At 43.5% G+C, this 14,144-nt stretch overlaps 1 protein-coding gene across 1 annotated transcript in view; it reads right to left on the bottom strand.

Annotated features, from left to right (window-relative positions):
• LOC126483806 (arrestin domain-containing protein 17-like) overlaps positions 1 to 4,787 on the bottom strand; it is a 151,302-nt gene extending 146,515 nt beyond the window's left edge. The window contains exon 1 of the mRNA XM_050106988.1: positions 4,571 to 4,787. Within this exon, the coding sequence (XP_049962945.1) occupies positions 4,571 to 4,691 (121 nt within the window). The 5' untranslated portion in view covers positions 4,692 to 4,787. The remainder of the gene's footprint in view (positions 1 to 4,570) is intronic.
• Positions 4,788 to 14,144: the final 9,357 nt, after the last annotated feature.

Genomic DNA, 14,144 nt, shown 5'->3' with positions numbered 1-14,144 from the left:
TCAGCCGTAACTGTTTTCTTTGCGTTACTGAAGTCTCTGCTTTTGTGCCACTTTCAAGCATCTACAAACAAGTTAAACGACGCTAATTTTTTTTTTCTTTCAGGTTTCCGTACGGCGTTACCAATACCAAATTTGTGCCTTCGGAAGTGCGTTAAAAGTCTGTTTCTCTTCTATTCGGTACTGTGCGAGGCATTTTTCTGCGTTGGGTTCCCACTACCGATCGCGCTCCGTCTTCGAGATACTTCCTTGCACGAGGTAATATTGTAAACACCCCGTCGTCTTCTACAGTTCGGTAACGCGACACAACTGAACTAGCGACAGCGCTATCTACAAAAAACTTGTATCTGACAATCGTCGTAGCGGCCTGCCAACAATGGACAAAATGTTAACCTCGTCGAAATGCTTTCATTATCACTTTGCATACAGAAATAATAAGTTCACGAAACGTAACAATGCAATAGCCTCCGACTCTGTAGTATCACAGCATCACAACCGGAGTCTTCACGTCATGCTATAACCTGACGATAGGAATGTCTGGCAACACCAAGTGAAGCTATCACGTACACCCATTGCAGCGAGTGTCTGGCTTGATAGAATTCTGTGAAATAGTCAGTTTCAAAACACTTGGAGAGCCCGTGACGCAAGCCTCTTCACGTACATGGACAACATACCAGGCCGATGTCCAGGAAGGGCGGTACGAATGGTGACTACCTTGTTTGAGTGACTTAAAGACTGACAGAATCGCCCATCTGGCCGACAGTCGATAAAAGATAGCTAACTTTCCTAATAAAATTCCGATAATTAATGTAAGAATGTCTTTCAGGTCCGCTTCATGTCGCGCCAAAAGAGGCAGTGGAGGTTATTTTATACTAATAACATGTCGCTCAGAAGAGTATAAATAATCTTTCTTCCCATGTCAAATCCGTGAATGGATAGTGAAGAAACCTTAATATGTGCAGGCCGCGGTGGCCGAGCGGTTCTAGGCGCTTCAGTCTGGAACCGCGCGACTGCTACGGTCACAGGTTCGAATCCTGCCTCGGGCATGGATGTGTGTGATGTCCTTAGGTTAGTTAGGTTTAAGTAGTTCTACGTTCTAGGGGACTGACGACCACAGATGTTAAGTCCCATAGTGCTCAGAGACAGAGCCGAGCCTTAATATTTGGCAGGATAGAAACCACCTCTGCCAGGCAGTTTATAGTAACTTCCAGTGTACTGGTGGGAACATAGACGTTGTCTTCTGACAATAGCTGTCGTCAGTTGCCCAGTGTCCGCGTGGCGAAGTAGTGCTAGCACCCCAATGCACCCCTTTCCGGTGGGATTGGTGGCAGCCCTAGGCTATATATAGATGCATGATGACCACGTACGTCCTCGCCTCCGTCGTGCTAAGGTTTGAAATCACCCTCTAAGTCACTTAGCAGGCGGCAAAATGTCGAATTTCTGTCTTTATGCACTAAGCGAAGTGGAGCTACCAGTCCCAGTTTTCTTCATTTACGGCTGAAAACAAGTATTCATTGAACGACTTATTAGTATTAGACATATACACTGCTGGCCACCGTAAATGCAACACCCTGAAGGAAGCATCCGAATCAAGTGAAATTTACACCATGGGTTTGCAGCGATGAGATATGCAACTGATTAGAATTTCAGCGCAGACGCACATCACGCGCGCCTGTGGCGCCACCTCACAGCGCTATTTAAGGCTCGGCGATTTCGACGAGTGTACGTTCGGCACGTGTGTTTACCTTGTGGTTGTTTCACAAGACGATCAGTTATGCCTCGTAGACAACAGCGAACATCGTTTGATCAAGTATCCGAGTTCGACAGAGGAAGGATAGTGGCTACCCGAGATTGTGGATTATCATACAGAGAAATCGCTAGTCGTGTTGGACGAAACCAAACAACTGTAATGCGGATATGTGACCGTTGGATGCAGGAGGGTACGACGGACCGACGTGGTCGATCGCATTCACCTCGGTGCACCACTGCACGTGCTGATAGGCAAATTGTGCGCATGGCAGTGACGGATCGCTCAGTGACATCCCGAACCATAGCACAGCACATTGCGTCTGTAACGCATCATCCAGTGACTGCGCGTACCATTCGACGCCGTTTACAGCAGAGTGGTCTGCCCGCAAGACGTCCATTGTTTCGTCTACCATTGACGCAGAACCACAGACGTCTCCGTCGCCAATGGTGTGATGACAGACGGATGTGGACGGCAGAATGGAATGACGTTGTCTTTACTGACGAGGCACGCTTCTGTCTGCAGCACCACGATGGTCGGATTCGAGTGTGGAGACACCGTGGAGAGAGGATGCTGGACAGCTGCATTATGCACCGCCACACTGGTCTTGCACCGGGTATTATGGTATGGGGCGGTATTGGATATTACTCTCGCACGCCTCTAGTACGCATTGCCGGTACTTTAAATAGCCGGCGCTACATATCCGAGGTGCTGGAGCCAGTTGTCCTTCCTTACCTTCAGGGCTCGGCCACAGCCATATTTCAACAGGATAATGCGCGACCACACGTGGCACGCATTGTCCAAAGGTTCTTCGTCAATAACCAGATTGAAGTGCTTCCCTGGCCGGCTCGCTCTCCGGATCTTTCGCCGATAGAAAACATGTGGTCCATGGTTGCTCAACGAGTGACCCAGATTACATCCCCAGCTGCCACACCAGATGATCTTTGGCAACGTGTGGAAGCTGCTTGGGCTGCTGTACCCCAGGAACACATCCAACGTCTCTTTGACTCAATGCCGAGACGTGTGGCAGCGGTGATCTCCAACAATGGCGGCTACTCTGGCTACTGATTCTGGCAGGAACCACATGTCACAGACGTCTGTAAACGTAATCATTTGATACTTGGTCAACATGTTATCTACACAATAAATTTTGTTGTGCTACCTCTTGGCTTTCTTGGTGTTGCATTTACGGTGGCCAGCAGTGTAGTAGTAGATTTAGCCCAATTTCTCCGAAATTGCCAATATTAACGTGATGGCCATTGTCTTTGCATTTAGACAGGTAAAAGGGTAACGAACAGTTGGAAACATTGTATTGACAGTTCTTTCTTTTTACAAACGACAGTATTACAGTTCTTGGGCGAATTCCTGTCTTTCTTGCAGCGTGAGTCATTCAGTTCGTTGCTTCAGAGTAGTGTAAGACGAAATATCACCTTTTCGAAGGAAGCATTTACTGTTTCTGACGATTCCCGAACGATACGTGTGAAATGTTTTATTATGGTTTTATAAGAAAGCACATCAATTTCCATTCATAATGTCCGATTTTTGTGCTGAATATGCGTTTACGTTTCATGGCTTTTGATTAATCCACATCAAGATAAGAAGCATCATAAATTAGAAAACGTTGGTTAAAGAGAAAATTCTAGTAGCGAATTACATATTAACACTGTATTGGAAAGGAATTACGCTTCATGCAAGACACCTTTGTGGTATTGTTTCTCCCAGACATGTTTCAGCACTCTTTGTGCTACCTGCAGCGGCTTTTGTTTATTTTCTTCTGCAAAATTGTTACATGGTAATCTTCAAAGTAAACTTATGGTACACAATATTTACATTTGTAAAATGGGCGATTATTGTCAAATAAAACACAAAAAATACACAAACCCACTGAAGATAGCACAAAATGTGCCGAAACAGGTCTGCGTGGAACAAAACCACAAACACCCGACGGAATTCCTCTCCAATTTTCTTAGCAAGCACGGAAACAAGAAGAACTGCAACATTCACAAAATTATTAACAGCGTATGGTCTTAAAATCTTCGTCATTCATCGAGTTTCAGACGTGAGAACCAACATCATCTTAACTTTCAAACGATGTTTTCGTCAATTTTTTTTCGTATTTTTAAAACAGCTTTTTGCCTATGGAACTAAACATTTCTACGTTTCACATATACTTCGGTGCAACCAAACGCTGCACAGTATTTCACCACTGCAGGAAAGAAACCCTTACTGGAAATATCTAGATAAATCTAACAGTATTCCAAACTGCCTATTGGCTTCTGACTCGGGTTTCTTCGGCCGACGTTCGTCTGATGATCTTACTGACGTTTCGCCAGCGCGACTGGCCAGTTCTCCACCGGCAATGGAGTCTGAAGCTTTGACAATGCCAGCCACTCGCGCTGGCGAAACGTCAGTAAAATCATCAGACGAACGTCGACCGAAGAACGCGAGACAGAAGCCAATAGCCAGTTTGTCAACAAGTGGCCACGAAAGCCTAAACAATTTTGTAGTATTCCAAAAGTCGTCTGCAAATGGATTCCTGCATTCAGGTGACGAGATGTTCGTTTCAACGTAACGTCATGTAAGGGTGTGTGTCATCTACGCCGGTCTCTTAACGTCCGAGCACGGCTGACGAATGCCGTGTTAGTACCTTTCGCGCAGTACAAGCCGACACTGGGCGCGGTGGTCGATGGGAGTGTCCGTAAACGGCAGAATCCCTTACGGCCGCTCTCGTCATCCACAGAGCCCAGTGCTGGCCGGCTTGGACCACGCAAAGGTAGCGTGTAGTGGAGTAGGCAGCCGCCTGTGCTTTGAGTACGTAAGACTCACCCAGAGCAGGTGTCTCATCTTCCAGTTCCATGAGCACGCGCCCCGACAGGAACTGCCCGGGGAAGTAGAGTAGGTTCGTGTTGTCGAACAGGATGAGGAACTTTAGCAGCTTCCGCGACATGGGGGCGCCGCGCTCTTACCCACACCGCAAGGCAAACTGTTCCTATCCGCGCTGCACGACCTACGGCTGCAGACTGAAGCTGCGGCCGGCGCGACGCGAGCGCGCCCTTGCGTCACCTAGCGGCGCGCTCACGAACTAAGGCGTCCACCACCTCCTCCTCCTCCTCCTGCTCCTCCTCCCCCCCCTCCCTCCTCCTCTCTCGTTCTCTCTCTCTGTCTGTCTGTCTGTGTGTGTGTGTGTGTGTGTGTGTGCAGGCATCACTTTTAACTCTACTGGCGTATATGTTACACTCACAGGCGCAGTGTTGAAAAAGTAACAAGTGTGGATCTGCACTGAGGTGACGTTACGTTGAAACGAACATCTCGTTCACCTGAATGCAGGTATCCATTTGCAGACGACTTTTGGAATACTACAAAATTGTTAAGGCTATCGTGGCCACTTGTTGACAAACTGCCTATTGGTCTCGGGTTCTTCGGTCGACGTTCGTCTGATGATTTTACTGACGTTTCGCCAGCGCGAGTGCCTGGCATTGTCAAAGCTTCAGCCTCCAGCAACTCGTCGTGGCATGGACTCAAGTCGTTGGAAGTCCACTGCAGAAGTATTGAGCCATTACTGCCTCTGCAGCCGTCCGTAATTGCGAAAGTGTTGCTGGTGCAGAATTTTGTGTACGAACTGATCTCGCGATTATGACCCATAAATATTCGATGGGATTCATACTGGGCGATCTGGGTGGCCGAATCATTCGCTCGAACTGTCCAGAACGTTATTCAAACCGTATAAAATGCGTTTGACCATCAGCTGCATTTATGTTAAACCCAAATATCGATCGGTTTCAGTCATGGGCCATCTTCGCGGTTAAGGGTTACAATTATTCAAGTGACAACATTAGCCGCACAAGGTAGCCGCGCGATCTGGGGCGCCTTCTCACGGCCCGCGCGAATCCCCCCATAGGAGGTTCGAGCCCTCCCTCGGGCATGAGTGTATGTGTTGTCCTTGGCGTAAGTTAGTTTAAGTCAGATTAAGTAGTACGAAAGCTTAGGGACCGATGACCTCAGCAGTTTGGTCCCATAAGACCTTACCACAAATTTCCAAATCTTCCACATTACATTTGTCATTAGTTAAAAAATGTGTAGAACATGTCATGAACATCAATATACGACACGGGACTTCTAGAAGCAAACATACTAATACTAAGTGTACATAGAGCAGTATTGAAGAGAAATCTTGACTATAAGTATTACATTGTGCAAAATTTTGATGAGTTGATCAAAGATCTTTAGAAAAATTAAAAGCCAGCCGGTGTGGCCGAGCGGTTCTAGGCGCTAAAGTCTGGAACCGTCCGGCCGCTACAGTCGCAATTTCGAATCCTGTCTCGGGCATGGATGTGTGTGCTGTCCTTAGGTTAGGTTAGGTTTAAGTAGTTCTAAGTTTTAGGGGACTGATGACCTCCGATGTTAAGACCTATAGTGCTCAGAGCCATTTGAACCATTTTTGAAAAATTAAAACCAGTCGGGAACAACTGTGACTGAGTGACGCGGTGCATTGTTGCTCATCACATCAGGTCCACGAGCGGCCGAAAATGGCCTTCAAGTAGGCGAACAAAAGCATTTCCAGTTAATGATCGGTTCAGTTGGACGAGAGGACCTAGTCCACTCCACTTAAAAATGTCCACTATCCAGTGGTTCGTTGACAGCTTGGGTACATGGCTTCGTGGGATATGCTCCACACTCGAACCCTACCATCAGCTCTTACCACCTGGAATCGGGACTCATCTAGCCAGGCGACACTTTTCAGTCGTCTAGCGACCGACCGATATGGTCACGAGGCCAGGAGAGGCGCTGCAGGCGATGCCGTGCTGTTAGCAAAGAACTGGCGTCGGTCGTCTGCTGCCACGGCCCACAAACGCCAAATTTCGCCGCACTGTCCTAACAGATATTCAATCTGTATATTGAACAAGCAATAAAGGAAACAAAAGAAAAGTTCGGAGTAGGTACTAAAATCCATGGAGAAGAGATAAAAACTTTGAGGTTCGCCGATGATATTGTAATTCTGTCAGAGACAGCAAAGGACTTGGAAGAGCAGTTGAACGGAATGGACAGTGTCTTGAAAGCAGGGCATAAGATGAACACCAACAAAAGCAAAACGAGCATAATGGAATGTAGTCGAATTAAGTCGGGTGATGCTTAGGGAATTAGATTAGGAAATGAGACAAAGTAGTAAAGGAGTTTTGCTATTTATGGAGTAAAATAACTGATGATGGTCGAAGTAGAGAGGATATAAAATGTAGACTGGCAATGGCAAGGAAAGCGTTTCTGAAGAAGAAAAATTTGTTAACATCGAGTATAGATTTAAGTGTCAGGAAGACGTTTCTGAAAGTATTTGTATGGAGTGTAGCCATGTATGGAAGTGAAACATGGACGATAAATAGTTTGGACAAGAAGAGAATAGAAGCTTTCGAAATGTGGTGCAACAGAACAATGCTGAAGATTAGATGGGTAGATCACATAACTAATGAGGAGGTATTGAATAGAATTGGGGAGAAGAGGAGTTTGTGGCACAACTTGACCAGAAGAAGGGATCGGTTGGTAGGACATGTTCTGAGGCATCAAGGGATCACCAATTTAGTATTGGAGGGCAGCGTGGAGGGCAAAAATCGTAGAGGGAGACCAAGAGATGAATACACTAAGCAGATTCAGAAGGATGTAGGCTGCAGTAGGTGATAAAGAAGTTTGCACAGGATAGAGTAGCATGGAAAGCTGCATGAAACCAGTCCAGGACTGAAGACCACAACAACAACAGATACATTCGTCGTACGTTCCACAATGATTAATGCGGTTATTCCACGCCGTATTGCATGTTTGTTAGCACTGACAGGTCTACGCAAACGCCGCTGCTCTCGGTCGTAAGTGAAGGCCGTCGGACACTGTGTTGTCCGTGGTGAGAGGTAATGCCTGCAATTTGATATCCTCGGCACACTCTTGACACTATGGACCTCGGAATACTGAATTCCCTAACGATTTCCGAAATGGGATGTTCCATGCGTGTTGCTCCAACTGCAATTCCGGGTTCAAAGTCCGATAATTCCCGCCTTGCAACCGTAACACGTCGGTAACCTTATCATATGACTCACATGAGTAAAAATGACAGCTCCGCCAATGCACTGCCCATTTATACCTTGTGTACGCAATGCTATCGCCATCCGTATGCGTGCATATGGATAATAACTTCTGTCACCTCAGTGCATGTCTCGATTCCGGGAAGGGAGACTTTAACTTTCCGTCGTAATATCTTATTGTTGGTATTGTAACATTTGCGAAAAAGTCCATTAGGACTAGGGACAATACCTAGACGGGGTGCCGGCCGGTGTGGCCGTGCGGTTCTAGGCGCTTCAGTCTGGAATCGCGTGAGCGCTATGGTCGCAGGATCGAATCCTGCCTCGGGCATGGATGTGTGTGATGTCGTTGGCTTAGTTAGGTTTAAGTAGTTCTAGGGGACTGATGACCTCAGAAGTTAAGTCCCATAGTGCTCAGAGCCATTTGAACCATGCTGTTAAGTCCCATAGTGCTCAGAGCCATTTTTTTAAAATTCTGCACCTGAAAATTTAGAGGTTTTGGGCATCTTCTAGAGTAATTAGTGCCAATTTCAGATTAGTTTTGATCTCGCCAATCCATTTCATCGTGTCCATTTCGGCTTTACTCCTGTTGGCAAAGAATTCGAATATCGTTTTGTAGGTCCTCTTTGGTTGCATTCTGTTAATGTTTCCATATAACCTTTACCAGCGTTTTCTTAGGTGTATTGTTTGATTTCCTGTTTAACTCTCAGTCGCTAATGTTCGCCTACAAGTTTTGGGGAAAGAATTTTTGTTTATGATTTTGCTTTTCTTTTTCTCAATGTTTTCAGACGTCTCATTTCCTGTTGAAAATTAGTGTTTCTAAAGCAACGAGACATTCTAGTATAATTACTATACTGAAATATCTTACTTTTGTGTGCTTTAAGAGACATTTGTCGTCGTAGATATTTAGAGCAAATCGATTTGCAGTTTACATGTTTTGACATAGAATTTCGTTTGCTTTTGTTTGGGTCCTATTTTCGAGAATGGTTTTATATTGTGGAACTCGCTTAATATGCTACTACTGTATAAATATTTTCATGTATTTTGGTTACATCAGTGCTTACTACATAGCTTTAGCATAACTTCCAAGAAATTATAATTCAGATAAAACCATCATTTGAAGAGCATATTTCCGAAAGTTTGAGAACTAACTGTGTCACTCATTTGTTTTGAGAAGTATTATAGCACACCTTTGACAACTTCGTAATTTATACGGTATAAAATCAAAGTATGCACTCACCATTATCCTTCAGTATTTCACACTCAAGGGAACTACGCCCATACGTCATTACCGATCTCGTTCAGATTTGTGCTATGTGCATGCCTTAGCAAGAAATTAAAGTGGGAGCTCCAGATGTTCAAGCGCTTAGAAAAAATAGCGGTTTTGGTGCGGGTCGGGCGAGGAATGAGCCATCTAAGTTAGCAACTGGCGCAGTGAGAAAAGTACAAAAGGGTAATCGGAGGGTCTTGCTTTCAATTCTATTTTCAATTTTTGCGTGTCTTACAGTGCAAGTAATCGTAAATAAGGCTCAGTACAGAGTATTTATTAATATTTTAATACATGATAAGGAAAAGCAAAGGAGAATTTCGCACCGCAAATGAATTTCCAAGAAAGCATTGTACTTACAGCGTTCACGAGGACTCTGCAAATAACTTTTGTAGAAAGGTATGTAATTAAAGCGACGAACCAAACTGACCGAAGTATATTACCAGTCAAAATTTATTGCGCGTCGGTGACAAACACTAGTACTGGAGTGTTTGTGGTAAGGAGTTAAGAGAAAACTTTATAACGAAATTAAGGGGCTTATTTTGCAGTTGGTGTCACTGTCTAGGTGTTTTTGTAACCTTAAAGCACGTGGAATTTTTGTTCTAGGTCTCGTTACAGAAATGACTAAAATATTGTAAATGCGTAAGCTTCCGAGAGCAGTCAGTCGACATAAAAGTTTTCTGAGTATCGTACCGCGGCATAATGTAAAAAATGTTACTGGATCAGTAGACGCAGAAAAAGGCCAATATAATCGGGGCAGAAGCGTTGATTTCACCAGTACAGTCTTTTTTTTTTTTTCATTATGATGCGGTACGATACTTAGAAAACTTTTACATCGACTGAAGTAATAGGTATTAATTTTCTCATATCCACTTTTTACTTGTTCTTCTTCCAGTTCAGCAGACATTTCAAAAACATTTTTCACGACAAATTAAGTCACAGTTTGCATTACAAAACTTTGTGCGTAGCTGTTCATAACATTAACAGCTACGATATTTGTGAATTGTACTCGAGCATGGTCCAAACGCTAGTGATTCCTTTTGGCGCCAAAATTACGTATTATATCCATGACACATTGTTCTACAGCCATCCAGAACATTCAATGATTCAATTTCTCATTTCCGATTTTAAAAGTTAATATAAATCCAAGTTCATTTATGAGTTTCACGCATGAAAATATTTAAAAATATTATAGAAGTAAAAGATATTTACGAAAGGAACAAAATAGATTAGTTGTTTCTAAAAAATATAGATGTTCAGCCATGTCATAAACTCAGCATAATATATGTTCTTAAATAAAGCAAAAAAAAAAGTGCTATTTTTTCTAAGCGACATAATTTTCAGTGCGATAGGGTCTGTAGCTGCGATGATTTTTTTGAATGATTTCGTGATCCCTTCAGCTGTCATTCTCTTTGTTTCATGTACGATTGTAGAAATTAAGCGTAAGGCCATTATCAGGTCTCTAAAACGGAAGCACTATACATAGGATTCATAAGTGACAATAGTGATTTTGACATAGGAACAAGTCATATCTGTAGATATACCAGGCGCATTGTAACTTACTGTATGGATGATTTTTTTGGTAGTGTATATTGCCATGTACGTCCTTGCTCCTATTACTGCATGTTATGCTCATAAAATAAATTAGAGAAGTTTTTCGCTGGTTTGGGAGCACGTTAGTTTCGAGCAGTTGTTGTAAAGCCCATATGTACACTACTGGCCATTAAAATTGCTACACCAAGAAGAAATGCAGATGATAAACGGGTATTCATTGGACAAATATATTATACTAGAACTGACATGCGATTACATTTTCACGCAATTTGGGTGCATAGATCCTGAGAAATCAGTACCCAGAACAACCACCTCTGGCCGTAATAACGGCCTTGATTCGCCTGGGCAATGAGTCAAACAGAGGGTGGATGGCGTGTACAGACACAGCTGCCCATGTAGCTTCAACACGATACCACAGTTCATCAACAGTAGTGACTGGCGTATTGTGACGAGCAAGTTGCTCGGCCACCATTGACCAGACGTTTTCAGTTGGTGAGAGATCTGGAGAATGTGCTGGCCAGGGCAGTAGTCGAACATTTTCTGTATCCAGAAAGGACCGTACAGGACCTGCAACATGCGGTCGTGCATTATTCTGCTGAAATGTAGGGTTTCGCAGAGATCGAATGAGGGTAGAGCCACGGGTCGTAACACATCTGAAATGTAACGTCCACTGTTCAAAGTACCGTCAGTGCGAACTAGAGGTGACCGAGACGTGTAACCAATGGCACCCCATACCATCACCCCGGGTGATACGCCAGTATGGCGTTGACGAATACCCGCTTCCAATGTGCGTTCACAGCGATGTCGCCAAACACGGATACGACCATCGTGATTCTGTAAACAGAACCTAGATTCATCTGAAAAAATGACTGTTTGTCATTCGTGTACCCAGGTTCGTCGTTGAGTACACCATCGCAGGTGCTCCTGTCTGTGATGCAGCGTCAAGGGTAACCGCAGCCGTAGTCCCCGAGCTGATAGTCCATGCTGCTGAAAACGTCGTCGAACTGTTCGTGCAGATGGTTGTTGTCTTGCAAACGTCCCCATCTGTTGACTCAAGCATCGAGACGTGGCTGCACGATGCGTTACAACCATGCGGATAAGATGCCTGTCATCTCGACTGCTAGTGGTACGAGGCCGTTGGAAATCCAGCACGCCGGTCGGAGTGGCCGAGCGGTTCTAGACGCTAAAGTCTGGAGCTGCGCGACCGCTACGGTCGCAGGTTCGAATCCTGCCTCGGGCATGGATGTGTGTGATGTCCTTAGGTTAGTTAGGTTTAAGTAATTCTAAGTTCTAGGGAACTGATGACCTCAGAAGTTAAGTCCCATAGTGCTCAGAGCCATTTGAACCATTTTGGATCCAGCACGGCGTTCCGTATTACCCTCCTGAATCCATTAATTCCGTATTCTGCTAACAGTCATTGAATCTCGACCAACGCGAGGAGCAATGTCGCGATACGATAAACCGCAATCGCGATAGGCTACAATCCGACGTTTATCAAAGTCGGAAATGTGATGGTACGCATTTGTCCTCCTTACACGAGGCATCACAACAGCGTTTCAACTGCTGTTTGCCAGTCAACTGCTGTTTGTGTATGATACATCGGTTGGAAACTATCCTCATGTCAGCACGTTGTAGGTGTCGCCACCGGCGCCAACCTTGTGCGAATGCTCTTAAAAGCTAATCATTTGCATACCACAGCATCTTCTCCGTGTCGCTTAAAATTCGCGTCTGTAGCACGTCATCTTCATGGTGTAGCAATTTTAATGGCCAGTGGTGTATAAGGTCCATTTTTTACTCTGAGAACAAAAGCATATGCAAGTTAATTAACAACTTTCTGTACGACAATTATAATCTCCCTAGTATAAAGGAAGTGCAAATATGGACCTTATTTGCAAGATCTTTGCAAAAATTGCTCGAAAGTAAATTGCTCATAAACAGCGAGAAACGTCTCAAATTTATTTTATGAGCATAACATGCAGTCATAGAAGCAAATTACACTACTAAAGAGTCATCCATTAAATAAGTTATAAGCGTCTGGTGTGTCTGCAGATATTGCAGATATTACACGTTCCTACGTCAAAACTACTTGTGTCACAAATGTATCCAGTGTATAATACTTCAGTGTTAAATACTTGAAAATGCCCTAAGGCCGAAATAGTACAATCACACTTGAAATAAAGAGAATGTCTGGTGAAGGCATCATAAAATCATTCAAAAAATAATCAAAATACCCATGGGTGTACTGTCGGTCTACAGTGTCCAACGGGCACAATATTTCGGCGATCAGCCTGATGATGGCGACATGTATGATCGCCGAAATATTGTGCCCGTTGGACATTGTAGACCGGCAGTACACCCGTGGATATTGTGATTATCAAATACGCCGGGAGAAACTCAAGAACCACATTCAAAAAATAAGTGACATTATTTTGATTTTATGAAATAAAATTGAGAACGAAGTTTTATTTTATATTTTTTTGTGGCATTTATAGGAATACTAAATTTTTGTAGCGTAACTTGGTGACATATGAAATATCGATGAATAAACTCGACTAACTTTATATACGGAAGAATTACGCCAGACTGTAAAACGTGTAAATATACAAAATATGAATTAAAACCTATGTACAGGGTGGTACATTGATCGTGACCGTGCGAAATATCTCACGAAATAAGCGTCAAACGAAAAAACTGCAAAGAACGAAACTTGTCTAGCTTGAAGGGGGAAACCAGATGAATGTTTTAGTTGGACCACTTTTTTCACTTTGTGATAGATGGTGCTGTAATAGTCACAAACATATGGCTCACAATTTTAGACGAACAGTCGGTAACAGGTAGGCTTTTAAAATTAATATACAGAACGTAGGTACGTTTTGAAACGTCCCCTTAGAAAAATTTATGAATTACTGTGCTGGTAAACCTCTACGTTATTTGATTTTCAAACAGCTGAGCAAAACTGAACATACTCAGACATTTTTCTCTTTACTTCTTCTGATCATCACTAAACTGGCACACAATATTTTTAGCGCAACGCAATCTGACTTTCAATAATCCCCACAAAAGAATGGTCTTGACTAACAATAACCTATACCTTTCATGAGTCACTTACCCCACAAAAATCTTCGTTACTCGAACTACGCCAATACAGCGAGCGCCAATACTGCCAGCTAAATAAAAGATTCTAACTACTGAAGGCACTAACTACTGATAGGCATAGTTAGCAAATGAAAGATTTTGATAGAGAACAAACAATTTATTTACCTTAATAATGTTCAAAAGTCATCACATATATATCAGTTCACGATATCCAGTACTATCAAACTGAGGACCAGTAGCTTATGTCGAGCAACAAACATGTTTTACGCTGTAAATAACATTTTTATGCAGTGGGCAACATTAAGCATTGCGCTCGATTGAAATATGGAATATTAAAATGTTACAAGTTATATTGTTGATGTTTGTGGGGTAAGGAACTGGAAAATCTATTATGTTTCAATTTTGTGTAGCAATATGTGTCATT

Source organism: Schistocerca serialis, chromosome 6 (genome assembly GCF_023864345.2).
Source record: "Schistocerca serialis cubense isolate TAMUIC-IGC-003099 chromosome 6, iqSchSeri2.2, whole genome shotgun sequence".
Classification (NCBI taxonomy): Eukaryota; Metazoa; Arthropoda; class Insecta; order Orthoptera; family Acrididae; genus Schistocerca; species Schistocerca serialis.
Note: the sequence above shows the minus strand (reverse complement) of the source record. Positions and strands in the feature narration are given on the sequence as shown.